General features: G+C 42.6%; 2 protein-coding genes across 4 annotated transcripts in view; one reads left to right on the forward strand and one right to left on the reverse strand.

Moving 5' to 3' along the window:
- LOC140467500 (serine protease 27-like) overlaps positions 1–16,912 on the forward strand; it is a 126,964-nt gene that overhangs the window by 66,771 nt on the left and 43,281 nt on the right. The window lies entirely within an intron of this gene.
- Positions 1–16,912, reverse strand: part of LOC140467495 (tyrosine-protein phosphatase non-receptor type 22-like) — a 98,271-nt gene that overhangs the window by 55,445 nt on the left and 25,914 nt on the right. For both annotated transcript variants that reach the window (XM_072563913.1, XM_072563912.1), the window contains exons 4-9: positions 16,068–16,163; positions 11,639–11,677; positions 11,141–11,212; positions 7,634–7,693; positions 6,277–6,419; positions 5,250–5,316 (exon numbers count right to left, since the gene is read on the reverse strand). In XM_072563913.1, the coding sequence (XP_072420014.1) occupies positions 5,250–5,316; positions 6,277–6,419; positions 7,634–7,693; positions 11,141–11,212; positions 11,639–11,677; positions 16,068–16,163 (477 nt within the window). The remainder of the gene's footprint in view (positions 1–5,249; positions 5,317–6,276; positions 6,420–7,633; positions 7,694–11,140; positions 11,213–11,638; positions 11,678–16,067; positions 16,164–16,912) is intronic.

Genomic DNA, 16,912 nt, shown 5'->3' on the forward strand with positions numbered 1-16,912 from the left:
CCAAATGACCTGCTTCCACACTGTAGGAATTCTATGAAGTTAATGATATTTAACAGGCTCTTATCTATCAGAATAATTCCTTCAGAAACACGACTTTCAGAGATAGCAGTTTCTATCTTTCCCATGTAGATCCTATCTCTGCCCAGAAGCTCACCCTGAGGAAGAGCCCAGCCCTTTTCCTTTGAAACCAATTAGTCAGGAATGTGATACATCTCTAGAGCAAATGGGACTTGAATCTGGACCTTCTGGCTCAGTGGTAGGGATGTTATCATTGTACCTCAAGAGCTCCCTAAGAATCCAGCTTCTTTTTTCTCTCTTTTATCTCAGTCAGTATTATTATTGACAACTTTTCTCCCAGTGGGACTTTTCATTTATATTCCACATCACTAAATCACCCCGTTTCCAGTTATTTACAGAACAGGCAAAGCCCAGCAAGAGCAAAGAATCCAGCTTCAGAAGTCTCACATATTAGCTCTGCTTTCTCGCCACAGATGCTGCCAGACAAGCTGAACTTTTCGAGCAAGTTCTGGTTTTGTTTCTGATTTCCAGCATCTGCAGTTCTTTTGTTTTTTAAGGAGCCCAGCACTTTTTTTCCTTACATCTTATTTTCTATCAAGCACAACTGAATGGCTTTCCCACCAGCAACATCAGTGTGACGTTTGATGGTCCTTTTCCTTTTAACTACCACCAGTACCCACCCGGCTAGCCCATTAAATGTGAGGGGGAGGTAGGGTAAGAGAGAAGGGACTAACTCAAAACGTTGGAGAGTTGGAGGGGGAGATAAAGCACGGTATCCCACATAGTGCCCACCTCTCTAAAGGCATCGAGTGTATTGATGGACACCAGATGCCGCTTCTCCACGGACACCCAGGCATGAACATAACTATGAAAGACAATTGGCAGAGATGACCCCACCCATAGTCCACTGTCTGGACCTGTTCAGAAAGAAGCCACCTTTTTTTTTCATTAAATTTAACCAATTTTTCATAATCGACCTATTCAGAGCTGTTATTATACATCTCTGGAGCAAATGGGACTTGAATTCAGGCCTCTCAGATCAGGGATAGGGACACTACCCACTGTATCATTGGAAGGACCCTGGGTCTGATTTTCCCCCAAATTATCCTATGATTATACATATATTTTTTAATATAATGAAGAACCCAGCTCTTAAATACAAAGTCCAGCGAGCATTGTTTTGGACTAGGCCAGACCACTCAAAGCATTCTTACGCAGGCAGTTCAGACCATAACTTTGCAATTTGTTTCGGTGAGTGCACAGTGAAAATTACCCAGATTAAGTTAGCTAGATTGATTATTAGATTTTAAAACAGAAAGAATTATTCACAAAATTACATAATGAAACATAAAAACATAAAGAACCTCTACAGAACTCAACCTATCTAACAAGTCTTAATTATGCTGTTCCGAATATACACGACAGTCCCAATAAGCAAACCCCCTTTAAAAACCCATATAAGTGGAACACATGCTTACAGGTTGAAGTTGAAGGGCAGAAAGAGTGAGAGAGAGAGTTTCCACAAAGCTCCCTGTTGAACTCCCAACCAGTTCCAGACTCAACGAACACTGCTCAGCTCAGCTAGAGAGCTGACCACTCCCCTTTCTTTATACAGATCACTTTGAAAACATGACCACTTTGGCCTAAAATCTCATCTGTTTATATATAAACAAAAGGCCTCTCAAAATCCTTTTATCTCGGTATCAAACCAGACTGATCGGAGCTTGACCTAGTTTATTACCCCGCTGGAAAAAAGCAAGGACAGAGTCTCCTTGAGCCAGCTTTTAGAAAAATAAAGGGACTAGCTTTGTGACAGCATTACCTGCTCTCAGGTAATGAACTTTGAAGCTGTTCTGGTTTACCCTTAAAAGAAGCCTGACTTCTAACCCTGATAAAGAGAGATTCAACCTCTGAAAGGTGCTCAGAGACTGGGTGGGAGACTGATCCTCACTGTCATCTCTGAATTATGATGAGAAGTCAGAAAAACATTGGACATTTAAGCCTATAACAGTCAAGAGGAGAGATCTTCCAGAGAATCAAAGATGTGAAATGGTCATTCTGCGTCATTATGTCAAGGGAAACTGCTAGAGCATCACATGAGGCCACAAGTACAAAGGGAGAAGAGCCAAGCTCAGGACAATTGTCATATGGATAGAAAGATTTGTGAAATATCAGGGAGTTGATGGTTGTGCTGAGCTGACACAAAAGAGCCTGGGGCAGATCAGCTGTGATGTTCAGTGGCCAGGCAGGCTTGAGGGACTCATATTTCTTGTGTCCTTCTGTACAAACAGACTAATACTTTGCATGGGCTCTGAGGACAATCTCTCTGAGGCCCCTTCTAAACTGGTGTGTGTTGTAGATTTCCCACAACATCCCTCTAATTCCACATAGCATTTTTCACAAGGCTAATCCACACATCCCAACTTAGCATGGTCACCCTAAACTGCACATCTGTGGGAGGCAACTGGAGCACCCGGAGGAAACCCTTACAGAAACGGGGAGAATGTGCAAACTCCACACAGACAGTCACCCGAGGGGGAATTTGAACCTAGGTCCCTTGTGCTGTCAGGCAGCAATGCTATCCACTGAGCTACTGTACCACCCAAAACATAAAACAGTCTTTGAAATCCAACAATTCTAAACTCCAGCTGGTTATGAAAAGTAGCAAAGATGTGATTGGCTACAGACAGACTTTAAAAATAATTCATCAAGGCAAAGCCAACAACTATCCAGTCTTGAGGAAGTCAGAGATTGAGTGTTACACTAAATTAGCCAACACTAGTATGTACCATTACAGTGGCAATAATATCGAACTAGGTAGTGTTTGTGGTAAATACTAGGGTGTGCACACTGACTATCATTGTGATCCTGGTGATCCTGAAGATTTCAGGAGCATGCTAAAACCAATCAGTAAGAAATAAACTCTAAACTGTTTAACAAAATTAAAAATAGTCTGTCAAAAAAGTCCACAAAATTATAACAAATAAAGGATCACCAATACGGTGTAGCTAGAGAGGAGCTGTCCCCACTCATAGATCTCAAACCCTCCATTTCCAGCAAATCGAGGAAAATCTTTTCTGAGCCCTCTCCAATGTAATAGTATCGTTCCAATAACAGGGCAACCTGAACTGCACACAGTACTCCAGAAACGCCTCACCAATGTCCTGTACAACCTCAACATGGTTGTCCCAACTTCTATACTCAAAGGTTTGAGCAATGAAGGCAAGTATACTAACTGACTTTTCAATCACCCTTTTTAACTGTGATGCAAATTTCAAGGAGTTATGTACCTGAAACCCTAGGTCTCTCTGTTCTATAACACCACCCAGGGCCCTACCATTCATTGTACAAGTCCTGTCCTTCTTTGGATTAATCGTGACAGAATTGAGAGTGAGGGGACACAGACTTGCATGTAATTGGTCAAAGAAGCAAAAATGATACGAGAGAACATTTTTTCCTATAGACAGAGACTATAGTCTGGAATACACTGTATAGGATTGGTGAGGCAGCTTCAATGAATGCATCTAAAAGAGAGTTAGAGTGTAATTTGAAAAGGAGCAGGGTGACAGGGAGAAGACAGGAGAATGGCACAAAGTGAGATGCTTTTCTGGAGATCTGATGGAGACCCAGTGGGCCCAAAGTGCTCCCATTCTGTCTTGTCATAACTCTGTGATTCTGAGAATGATATATGGCTCATCAAATAAACTCTGCCATTCAATATCACCATGGGCTTTCACTTCACTTTAATGCCCAGTCCCTATATTCTTTGACTCCTATAGAGACCAAAAATTGGTCTACTTCAGCCTCAGATATATTCAGTGATGGAGCATTTACGACACTGTGGGGTAGATAATTCCAAAGATTCACCATGTTTTGAGTGAAGACATTTCTCCTCATCTCAGTCCTAAATGATCAGCTCCTTATCTTGGGACTGTGCTCCCCTTGTTCTACATAATCGAGTTCAGAGGAAACAACCTTTCATTGTCAACTCCCCACATTCCTGATGAAAGGCTTATGCTTGAAACATCGACTCTTCTGCTCCTTGGATGCTGCTTGACCTGCTGTGCTTTTCCAGCAACACACTTTTCGACCCTTCCAAATCTTGTATGTTTCAATGAAATCGCCCACTCATTCTTCTAAACGTCAGAGAATAAAGACTCAATTTACTCAGTTTCTCATCATAGAGCAACTTGATCCCAAGGATCAATCTAGTGAGCCTTCACCAAACTGCCTCCAGTATACATGCATCCTTCCTTAAACATGGAGACCAAAACCACACACAGCATTCACTGTGTGGTCTCATCAAAGCCCTGTACAATTGTAGCAAGAAATTTTATTCTTGTACTTAACTTGCATTCTTCGTTGCTTGGTCTACCAGCATGCTGACGTTTTATGTTCCTCATAAGAGTACATCAACACTTCAAAGTTTTACACCTTTTACAAAATGTTCTATTTTTCTATTTTTACAATCAAAATGAAGAACTTCACACTTCCCCGCATTGTATTCCATCTGCCCACTCACTGAGCCTGTTTGTGGCCTCAACACAGTGCATTCTGGCTTTGTGTCATCAGCCAACCTGCATTTGTTATCCTTTGTCCCTTGGCCTAAGTGAGTATTTCCCAAACCTTCACCCACTGTGACCCCATTTTGAAGATAGTCATGACTCGTCAGTGAGAGCTGAGAGAGTGGTAGCTTGTTAGAGCACAGCTGATATAACTCAGTCAGTACTCCACAGTAACCATTTGCAAACCCAAAATGTCAGCTTGTGACCCCACTTGGGGCCCTAACCCCAAATTTGAGGAGGCTTAGTCATTAAGATGGATTGTAAATAGTTACTAGTCACAGCTTGCCCCATTTAATCCTGTATCCAAACTGATATATCACCTGTAACTCCACATGCCCTTATCTTGTTGCATTAACCTTTTCACTTTCGCATGGGATGTGAGCATTGTTGGATAAGCCAGCATTTATTGCCCATCTACAATTGCTCTGAGGACAATTATGAATCAACCACATTGTCATGGATCTGAAATATGCTTGTGTTTCTCAAATAGTTCTTAAGCCATTCTTTTAATAAATGCATTCACTTCAAACATTTTACAGCTTCAATAAACTGCCAGTGAGATATTTTAGCTGAATGTGTTTTTAGATCTCTCAGTTCCCTGTTGTGATGCAAAGATGTTCTCAAATGAGCTTCATATATGCAAATCGGATATTCAGATAACATTACCCCATCCTTCAGCAGCTTCCAGGTATAATCAATGGCACAGATCACACCGGTCCTTCCACAGCCAGCACTATAAAAGAGAGAGAAAGAGACACTGTAGGAGAGGATGTCAAAGAAAACAAGGCAATCCTTTCATCCATGACACCCTGCATTGCTCCTCTCAGTCAGGGACAGGATTTCCCGTAAAGCAGGCCAAGTGCTAATTTCAGCGTTGGTTTGGCTTGCTGTCAGTTTTGTTAATTTTGATTGTGGCCAATGAGCTACTTTCAGCAGGTTAGGGAGACTGACCGATTACCCAACCCTGCAGGAATGTTAGCCTTGGTCAAGGAAGTCATCCAATGGGGAGGAGATTCAGGGGTTGGTGAGAAAGGCAGGAAGAAATGAGAGGTCTGGAGGAACTTATATCAAAACTTACTTTACTCCCCCAGCCACCATCCTGTTTATTGCAGGTTTCCTGCCTTTGCCTTGAACAATGAGACCAAGGGATGGATGCATATGGCAACACCACCAGGAATTACACATGGTACTGACTTGGAAATCTAACACTCTTCCTTCAGTCAAAATCGTGGAATTCCCTCCCTACGCAATACGGACTATAGCAACAGGAAAACAAGCCACCACCCTTAGAAGGGAAATTACGGACAGGCAATAAAACATTGGATGGGGAAAGATGAAGTTTGGTATTAAATTAGGACAATAAACTCGTGGAATCAGAATTAAGATTAGGATGCTATTTTTCAAACCATTTGGGCTTCCTTTATACCAAGTACTGTATTTATGAGAAGTGTTTATGGCTAGTTAGCCAACGTAGGGCAATAAAACCACAAGTATTTTTCTTGTCAGGTTGTGTAATCAGAACAGTGGAAAAAGAATGATTACTAAGGGAATATTTCTCACTGCTGGGTTTTTCCCCTTTGACAAGTCACAAGATAATAGAGGGGAACAATGTGCTTGAAGCTGAACCTAAAACTGTGCATTTATTGTGGTCTGTCAGTCATTCCTTTCTGCTGTTTGGAATTTGGTGTGTTACCTGCAGTGGATACAGATGGGATTGTCATCGTGTGGTTGATAACTCCTCATGTCCTTGATCAATTCCAGGATAGGGTCAATTGAAGATGGAATGTCATGATCTGGCCAGTTGATATAGTGAAGCTGGTACACAGTCCGATAGATCTGGGTCAGGAACAAACAACACCAAGTTATAAAGCTTTTCCAATTGAATTCACGGACAGACCATAGGCTAAGTTCTCCACCATTTTAGACACCGGCACTAATTTTAGTCAAAAATATTACATACAGCACAGATGAATATTGGCCAATGGTTTGGATTCCATCAGTCCAAAGGCCATACTGCAATGAAGTATAATTAATGCGGGAAAGATAACAAAAGCACTGGGAGCATCAATGAAAAGGATCATACTGTAATGAGAAAAATATAAGCTAAAGTTACATATCTAATGAATTACTGCATAACTCTTATTCTTTGAGGAATGTGAGCATCATGGCTATTGCTAGCATTTGTTGACCAGCCTTGTGCAACTGAGTAGCTTGCTAGGCAGTACAAAGACATTCATATTGCTGTGGGCTTGGAGTCACATATGGGACAGATCAGGTAAGAATGGTAGATTTAAAACTATGATGAGCCTAGATAGAGAGGTCAGTAAGGATGTCTCTCTCTTGAATGGTTAGGAGCTAGGGCATGGAGATTAAGGATAAGTGAAGAGCTGAGGAGTCATTTTTTTCCACGCAGAGGATGTTGGAGTTCTGGAACTCACTGCCTGAAAGGATGATCGAGACAGAAACCCTCATCACATTGAAACAATATTTAGGTGAGCTCTGGAGGTGTGGGAACTTACTGGGTCGTGGACTAAAAGCTGGAAGATAGGATTAGGGCCACAGGAGACAGAGACAAGATGGGCAGAGGAAAGAATATGGGGAAGGGGCTGAATAGAGAAAGAGTTAGGGTAAGAGGGAAATAAGAGTGGTGGGAATGTGAGGGGGGTGTGAGTGGTGGGGTGTAGAGAGATGAGAATCAGGATTCAAGAGACTAATACAAGAAGGGAGAAACCAGATGGAGAGAGAATAAAGGAAAATCAGGAGGTAAAGTAATAAAAGGAACTCACCAGAGGGAAATTAATGTGTTTTATAGTTTTTGTACTATATGTTTTATTTTCTTGCTGAACCTATCATGTTAGTTCAGTATATTTCTCATTATAGTATTAGTGACCATATCAAAGTTCCATTGAATGTCGTGAATAAATGGATGAGAAATTGGTTTTCCCAAAAAGACAGCAGTTTAAGAGTTAATAATGTCAAATTGTGAGTTATTACTGTGTGTGTTTATCAAGATTAATATTTGACTGCAATTCCTGTAAAGCCATACTTACATTTTGAAACTGAACTTTCAATGTTCGAATGACATATTCTTGTTTGGTCTTTTCTTCTTCCTGAGGAATCAGGAAGAGATTAAAAACTGAGTGAGCCATAATAACATGCTCTATGACAGGGCTATAACACATTCTTTTAATATTATCTGATTGGGAAGCAAGATAAGGTGGATCTCATACACTAGCTACCCACAGGGCCTGGACACCCCGCGCTGGCCTATTACCTGCCCTCGACCTCTTCATTTCCAACTGCTGCCGGGACATTAACCGCCTCAACCTGTCGTCCCCCCTCCCCCACTCCAACCTCTCACCCTCACAACGCGCAGCCCTCCAATCCCTCTGCTCCAATCCCAACCTCACCATCAAGCCAGCGGATAAAGGGGGCGCAGTGGTAGTCTGGCGCACTGACCTCTACACCGCTGAAGCCAAACGCCAACTCGAGGACACCTCTCCCTATTGCTCCCTCGAGCATGACCCCACCCCCCATCACCAAACCATCATCTCCCAGACCATACAGAACCTCATCACCTCAGGAGATCTCCCACCCACAGCTTCCAACCTCATAGTCCGGGAACCCTGCACTGCCCGGTTCTACCTCCTTCCCAAGATCCACAAGCCTGACCACCCTGGCCGACCCATTGTCTCAGCATGCTCCTGCCCCACTGAACTCATCTCTACCTACCTTGACACTGTCCTATCCCCCCTAGTCCAGGAACTCCCCACATACGTTCGAGACACCACCCACGCCCTCCACCTCCTCCAAGACTTCAGTTTCCCTGGCCCCCAACGCCTTATCTTCACCATGGATATCCAATCCCTCTACACCTCCATTCGCCATGACCAGGGCCTCCAAGCCCTCCGTTTTTTCCTCTCCAGACGTCCCCAACAGTACCCTTCCACTGACACTCTCATTCGTTTGGCCGAACTGGTCCTCACCTTTAACAATTTCTCCTTTGAATCCTCCCACTTCCTCCAGACCAAAGGTGTAGCCATGGGCACACGTATGGGCCCCAGCTATGCCTGTCTCTTTGTTGGCTATGTAGAACAGTTGATCTTCTGTAATTACACCGGCACCACCCCCCACCTCTTCCTCCGCTACATTGATGACTGCATTGGCGCCACCTCATGCTCCTGTGAGGAGGTTGAGCAATTCATCAACTTCACTAACACATTCCACCCTGACTTTAAATTTACCTGGACTATCTCTGACACCTCGCTCCCCTTCCTGGACCTCTCCATCTCCATTAGTGATGACCGACTTGACACTGACATTTTTTACAAACCCACTGACTCCCATAGCTACCTGGATTACACCTCTTCCCACCCTATCTCTTGCAAAAATGCCATCCCGTATTCCCAATTTCTCCGCCTCCGCCGTATCTGCTCCCAGGAGGACAAGTTCCACCATAGGACACACCAGATGGCCTCCTTCTTTAGAGACCGCATCTCGTCCACATCCCGCACCTCCGCCCTCAGACACCACCCCTCCAACCGTAACAAGGACAGAACGCCCCTGGTGCTCACCTTCCACCCTACAAACCTTCGCATCAACCAAATCATCCGCCGACATTTCCGCCACCTCCAAAAAGACCCCACCACCAGGGATATATTTCCCTCCCCACCCCTTTCCGCCTTCCGCAAAGACCGTTCCCTCCGTGACTACCTGGTCAGGTCCACACCCTCCCATTCTGGCACTTTCCCCTGCCACCGCAGGAACTGTAAAACCTGTGCCCACACCTCCTCCCTCACCTCTATCCAAGGCCCTAAAGGAGCCTTCCACATCCATCAAAGTTTCACCTGCACATCCACCAATATCATTTATTGTATCCGTTGCTCCCGATGTGGTCTCCTCTACATTGGGGAGACTGGGCGCCTCCTAGCAGAGCGCTTTAGGGAACATCTCCGAGACACCCGCACCAATCAACCAAACCGCCCCGTGGCCCAACATTTCAATTCCCCCTCCCACTCTGCCGAGGACATGGAGGTCCTGGGCCTCCTTCACCGCCGCTCCCTCACCACCCGACGCCTGGAGGAAGAACGCCTCATCTTCTGCCTCGGAACACTTCAACCCCAGGGCATCAATGTGGACTTCAACAGCTTCCTCATTTCCCCTTCCCCCACCTCATCCTAGTTTCAAACTTGCAGCTCAGTTACTGTCTCCTTGACTTGTCCGACCTGCCTATCTTCTTTTCCACCTATTCACTCCACCCTCTCCTCCTTGACCTATCACCTTCATCTCCTCCCCCACTCACCCATTGTACTCTATGCTACTCTCTCCCCACCCCCACCCTCCTCTAGCTTATCTCTCCATGCTTCAGGCTCACTGCCTTTATTCCTGATGAAGGGCTTTTGCCCGAAATGTTGATTTCGCTGCTCGTTGGATGCTGCCTGAACTGCTGTGCTCTTCCAGCACCACTAATCCAGTATTTGATTTTCAGCATCTGCAGTCATTGTTTTTACCCACAGGGACTTGACCACAGTCTGCCCAAACTCAACAATGAACTGAAGGCCAGTGGCTCCTTTGGAACTCTGTATGTCAATAGGTGAATATATTAAACTGTATAACTGACCTCTTTTGCCAGCACACTGAGTTTAATCTAGTTGGTAGTTAATTCACACAGACAAGGAAGTTCCTAGGTTCAAGTTAGAAATGGGGGTGCTACAATCATAGAATTTTACATCAGAATAGGCCATTCAGTTATAGCTGCGCTGGCTCTTTGAAAGTTCAACTAATCCATACCAATGGACATAGTCATCCTCACAGCCTTGTACATCCAATTCCCTTTTTAAAATTCAAACATTCTAAAATTCTAATAGTCGATGCAACTGAGGCCTGCGTCCAATCAAAGTTGAGGATTGAACAGTGAATATAAAGCTCATTATGAAAGGACAGGCTTCCTTTTTGCATTTCATTCTTGAAGGTTTGGAGTGCATTGTCTGAAATGTAATGGACAATTGTGTTGGTTTTTCATGAACTGGATGTCCTATCCAGGGTAGAGAATTCTAAAAGACTCAACCCTCTGATCAAAGAAGTGTCTGCTTATCTCAGTCCACAATAGCATTCACCATCTAGCCTACCAGACCCTCTCACAATTATGTACTTCAATGAGATCAGCTCCAATTCTTCTCAACTCCAGGGAAAGTAGGTTCAACCTCCTCAGTATCTGCTCATGTAATAATCCTCTTATCCCAGGAATCAATCCCATTAGATTTTCTTGCATTTGCTTGAAGACAACTACATCCTTTCTTGGGTAAAGAGCCCAGAAATGTAGACAGGTATTTCAGGTGATATCTCACCAAAGCCTTAGATAACTGGATCAAGTCTTCCTTACTTTTATACCTTAAACCTCTTGCAATAAAGACTGATATATTAGTTTCCTTCCCAGTTGTTTACTTGGTTGCAAGCTAAACAAATTTGACAAGCATGTTAGAAATAGGGACCTGGGTTAGGGAGCTGATCCACTCCACTCAGATATAGGTAAGTTCACCCACAATTAAAATACTCACACAGGTAACACAGAAAGGACCACAATGATATGGCTCCTCCCCCATGTCTGTCCAATATTGCTCACACTTTTTCTAAAAAGTAAAGACAGACATCAATCAGAGAAGCACAGAAAGGGTTCGTTTTGCTTGTATTGGCTTTTTTGAAAAACCATCAAATTCATCCCATTCTCCTGCTCTTTTCTCATTGAACTGCATTTTTCTTTTATCTTTTCATCTATGTATCCAGTTCCTTTTTTTACAATTGTGTACAAAAGCTACAACTGTATATGCTTCCATTGCCCTTCCAGATCATAATAATTTGTTGTGTAAAATAAATTGGCCACGATCACCCCCTATCTTTTTCTTTATCATTTTAATTTTTTCCATGGGTTACAGGTCCCCGAACCAGTGAATATAGTTTATTTATACCAGTGTCATTTCCTTTAACAATACACGTTTTGTTTTCTAAATCCTTCAAAAGATTTAAAAGCATAAAAGGTGGAGACAATGACAACTTACCCGCCCCATCTCAAACACACGACACGCCATAACTATGACCTGATAGAACAAGGGAAAAACCAACACAGTGTTTGTTTCTGCTATTGAACTCCAGTCTTTAAACATGTCAAAAACAGCCTATAATGAATTACAGTTACATGAAGAAAGAACTTTTTAATGACTTTTAAGGGAGAAAGATATAAAGGAGAATGATGGGGAAATGGGGAGATATATTTTGGAGATCTGAAGGTCTGAGAATGCTTTGGATTTTGGGATTTAGGAAAATGGATTTATAAAGATCATTATTGCTGAGTGTGGAGTCATAGCAGCTGAAGACCATGGTAGGTGGCATGGGGGAAGGAGAGGAGAATTGTGGAGAGAATTCAAGTCAGAAAAGCAGAGGGAGAATTGGATTAAAGATTGGGAGTTTGGTGGAAGGGGAATTGATGCACTGGAAGCTGGGTGGCTAATGGAGGTTTGGGGGAAGGGGATGACAAAGTGTGAATATTTAATATTGGACGAGTTTACAAGACACAAACTATTCAGTAGGTGGGGGTTTCCTGGGATTAGATTAAGAAATAACTCCTTTTGCAAGGCTCAGAGTTAAACAGAACATGAAGACTCCATTATAATGGAGCCCAATAAAAATAAGTTTATATTTTCCTCTAATAAAATGGTTTATCAATCCAGAGAGTAAAAGGCTGTGGGAACAGATGGCCAAACTGTGAAGTGCATATGTGCAGCCAAACTTAGAATGGGATTGAAGAGTGGGTAACTTCTAGGTTCTGAGTTCAAACAGACTGAATGGGCTGAATAGCCTCTTCTTGTTTCAATGGCACTAAACCTGTTAGTGTTGAGCTAGACTCTACTCTACTCAATTGGATCATGGTGGTCATGGTGTTCAGGGTGGTGCCAGAGACAAATTTTACTGCTATTTCATTCCATAGTTAACATCATGATGGGCTTCAAAGAAAACAGCATAGACCAATGATGTGAAACAGCTCTTGGAGAAAGTGTAACATTTATTGATGTTGTTGGGACAGATAGGAAGGTAATTTTAATCATGATATGGAAAACGAATAGACTCTATCAGGCATTAAGAAAGAAAATAAAGATTTTTGCATTTCTTTAACACTTTTTATGTCCCCAGGACATTCCAAAGGTCTTTTTAGCCAATGAAATAGTGTTAAAGTGTAATTATTGCTGTAATGTAGGAAGTATGACAGCCAACATGTGAACAGCAGGGTCCTAGAAACAGCAATGTAATTATGGCCAGATAATCTGTTTCAGCGACTTTGATTGAGATTTAATTATTGACCACGACTCCAGGGAGAATTCCCCTGTTCTTCTCTGAATCTATACCATGGGATCTTTCCATTCAATTCATAGCTCAGAGGGGACTTCGGTGTTACATCCCAAATAGAAGACAGCACTTCTGACAATGCAGCACATCCTGAGTTCTGCATTGAAGTGTCCCATTGGCTAAGACTGGATTGGACTAGGTCCAACAAGTGAGAAACTAACATCTAACTGATTGTACCAGCCAATGCCAGGCATAAAAGATCCAGTGTCCAGCTGCCTGTACCACACAATCACCCAAGGCTTTGGGTTCAATCATGGAAAATGGAGGCCACTGGTGACCCAGTACCTCGGCAAACTTGGACAGGAAGTTCCTGAGTCTTCAACTCATACCTACTTGTAACAAGGGGCAGTGACAATGGCATCTCTGAGACCACCTGCTGACTGTTTCCCAGTAATGTTATTAATCTCATTTTACTGTCAACATTTTCCTGCAAAAATGGAAAGTACACATGAACACAGGAACAGGAGTAGGCCATCAGCCTCTCCAGCCTGTTCCACCATTCCATGAGATCATGGCTAATCTGTAGCCTAACTCCATATACCTGTCTTTGCCCAATGTCCCTTAATACCTTTGCTGAACATAAATATATCCATCTCACATTTAAAACTAACAGCTGAACTAACATCAATTGCTGTTTGCGGAAAAGGGTTCCAAACATCCAGCACCCTTTGTATATAAAAAGTTCTGCTAAGCAAAGTTTGAAAAAGAGAAGCTTTCTATTTATGTTATTGGATTTTGGGATGTGGGCATCACTGGCAATGCTGGCATCTGTACACTGACTAGTGCCCACCCTTGCTTACCCTGATGTGGTGATGTTGAGCCTCTTTCTTTCTGACTCACTGAAGTTTGTTACAACTCAGTGGTTTACTAGACCATGATGAAGGGCTTTTGCCTGAAACATCGATTTCCCCTGCTCCTCAGATGCTGCCTGACCTGCTGTGCTTTTCCAGCACCACTCTAATCTAGACTCTGTTTTCCAGCATCTGCAGTCCTTGCTTTTACTAGACCATGTCAGAAGGTGGTTAAGACTCAACTGTGTTGGTGTGGGAAGTCACATACAGGTCTAGATCAAGTAAGGCTGACAGCTTCCCTTCCCTGAAGGATGTTACCAATTATACGTGGGTTCTTGTGACAACCTGACTGCTTCGTGTTCCATTTTTCTCAAGCTGTTCTTCATCTCCAGATCTTCTAAAGGTAATTTGAGGGCTGAAACTTCCACAAGAGGACATTGAATGGCAACTCTGACTGTGAATTAACAGCTCAGCATTGGGAAAGAATCAAATGATTCTTCATATTTCCAGTTTTTAAAATCAGGAACCCAGAATGTGGAAGCTGCACAGAATGGAGAATAGGGAAGCTGTGGAATTGGCTGCCATCAGGTTTGGCAAGAGGTTTCTGATAGGTTCATGCCTTGAACATTCAGCATATTTCTTGTCTTTTTTAATGAAACCAATTATATCTGTAGTTCTGCAAATATTAACCTTACATTAAGGCTCATGTAATAAGCAGTAAACCATGCTACAAAAACCACCAGTGAAGAATTCCCCTTTGATTACCCACTACGCAGTTCCTGCAAACTGCCTGGTAACTTACATTATTTTTTGACATGAATTGATCATTTGACACTGTGGTTGGAGGATCTTGCCCTAACAATCATTTCTCAACCACACAAAGACCCCCGTTCAGTCTCATTTTGCAAAGTTTCCAGGGTTTATACATAAGTCAGCAAAATTCTTTCATTTTCCATGGTTCCTCAAAACGCTGCTTCACAACACAACAAACCATTCCATGGACACCAGCTAATGTCCTAGCAAGGTTTGGATCCCATTTTATGAGGTTTGCACAGATTCTCGGCTTTGTGATCAGACCACAGACCAGTACACTCAGTCATGTGGGAGTATAATAATGTGGTGATTATACAAGAATTACAGAATCATCTAGAACAGAAAGGGGACAGTTGGGCCAACACACCAGAGCTTGCTCTTTGAAAAAACATTGTCCAGGAGGAAGGGGAGGCAATGACCCAGTGATATTATCACTGAACTGTTATGTCAGAGACCAAGGGAATGTTCTGGGGACTTGGGTTCAAACCCTGCCACGGCAGATGGTGGAATTTGAATTCAATAAAAATCTAGAATTAAGAGTCTATTGATGACCATGAATCAATTGTCAGGAAAAAAAAATCTGGTTCATTAATGTTAATATGGAAGGAAACTACCATCCTTACCTGGTCTGGCCTACATGTAACTCCAGACCCAGAGCTATGTGGTTGACTCTCAGCTGCTCTGAGGGCAGTCCCTAATGGATTATAAATGCTGGCTTAGCCTCATCCTATGAATGAATTTTCTAAAAAAAAAGAGTCCAACTCTACCAGTTCCCATCCCATTGTTCTGCAATCCTTTAATTAAGGCAATTGCTGAATTAATAATCCAGACTACATGAATTCAAATCCCATTATATTGAATTTGAATTGAGTTTTTAAAAACCTCAATATTAAAAAAATGAGTAAAAGCAAATAAGAGCCTGTCAGAATATGGCAAGTCACCTCGAATGGTTCCCTACTATCTTTTAGGAAAGGGTACCTACCTGACTGCAGACCTATGTGAACACCCTTAAGTACACATTCAAATGGGCCAGCAACGCAATTTGTTGAATCACATTAGGGCAACTAGGGAAGGGAAATCAATGTTAACCTTGCTGGAGAATTAACAATCTTTTAAAAATCCTCAAAAGCAAGAATCACAGGATTGTTATGACTCAAGAGGAGGCCATTCAGCCCATCGTGTCTGTACTGGCTCTCTGAACATTTAGACTTGGTGCTAACCTTGGTGCGAATCACAAAGCAAAAGCTAACACTTACCTAAGACCTTTCAGGCCCCTAACTATTTCAGTTCACATGAAACTTTAAATTTTGCCTCTTCACAGTGACCTTTTGAATTTTTCCAAACATTTTACCTTTTATTCTAAGTTCCACCATCTGCATTGTTTTGATTTTGTTGGCAATTGCAATATTCAATGGTGATATTTTGCACAATTTTTAGAGGGCATATATCTTAAACATTAGACTGAAAAAAATCAATAACTTACCAGGACATTATATTCCCACAGCATCCTCCAGAAGTCCGTCACTGTATGGGGCAAAGGACCTTGTGTTGCTATATAAGCTTTGGGTCCATACACTCCCTTAGAAAGAAAACCATTTATAAATGCCACCCAGTGTAAAGTAATTATTGAAAAAATATACTCTATCAAATGTGATACAAATCACAAAATATAATGTCAAATAAAAGTGCATATTTTATCAGATATATGTTTTAAGATGTGTTGAACTGGTCTCAGGTTTGTGACATAAGACCCAGGAGCAGGAGTAGGCCATTTGGCTCTTCGAGCCTGCCCAGCCATTCAATAAGATCACGAATGACCTTTTCATGGACTCAGCTCCACTTACCCACTCACTGTATCCCTTAACCCCTTTACTGTTCAAAAATCGATCAAAGATTCAACAGGGTACCCTCAACAGCTTCACTGGGCAGGGAATTCCACAGATTCACATCCCTTTGGGTGAAGAAGTTCTTTCTCAACTCAGTCCAAAATCTGCTCCCCTTAATTTGAGACTGCGCCCTCTAGTTCTAGTTTCACCTGCCAGTGGAAACAACCTCCCCGCTTCTATCCTATCTATTCCCTTCATCATTTTGTATGTTTCTATAAGATGTCCCTCATTTTTTTAAATTCCAGTGAGTATAGTCCCAGTCTACGCAATCTTTCCTCATAAGGCAACCTTCTCCATTCCAGAATCAACCAAGTGAACCTCCTCTGCACCCTCTCCAGAGCCAGTACATCCTTTCTCAAGTAAGGAGATGAAAACTGTCCACAGTACTCCAGGTGTGGCCTCACCAGCACCCTGTACAGTTGCAGCATAACTCCATCCCTGT

Source organism: Chiloscyllium punctatum, chromosome 45, assembly GCF_047496795.1.
Source record: "Chiloscyllium punctatum isolate Juve2018m chromosome 45, sChiPun1.3, whole genome shotgun sequence".
Classification (NCBI taxonomy): Eukaryota; Metazoa; Chordata; class Chondrichthyes; order Orectolobiformes; family Hemiscylliidae; genus Chiloscyllium; species Chiloscyllium punctatum.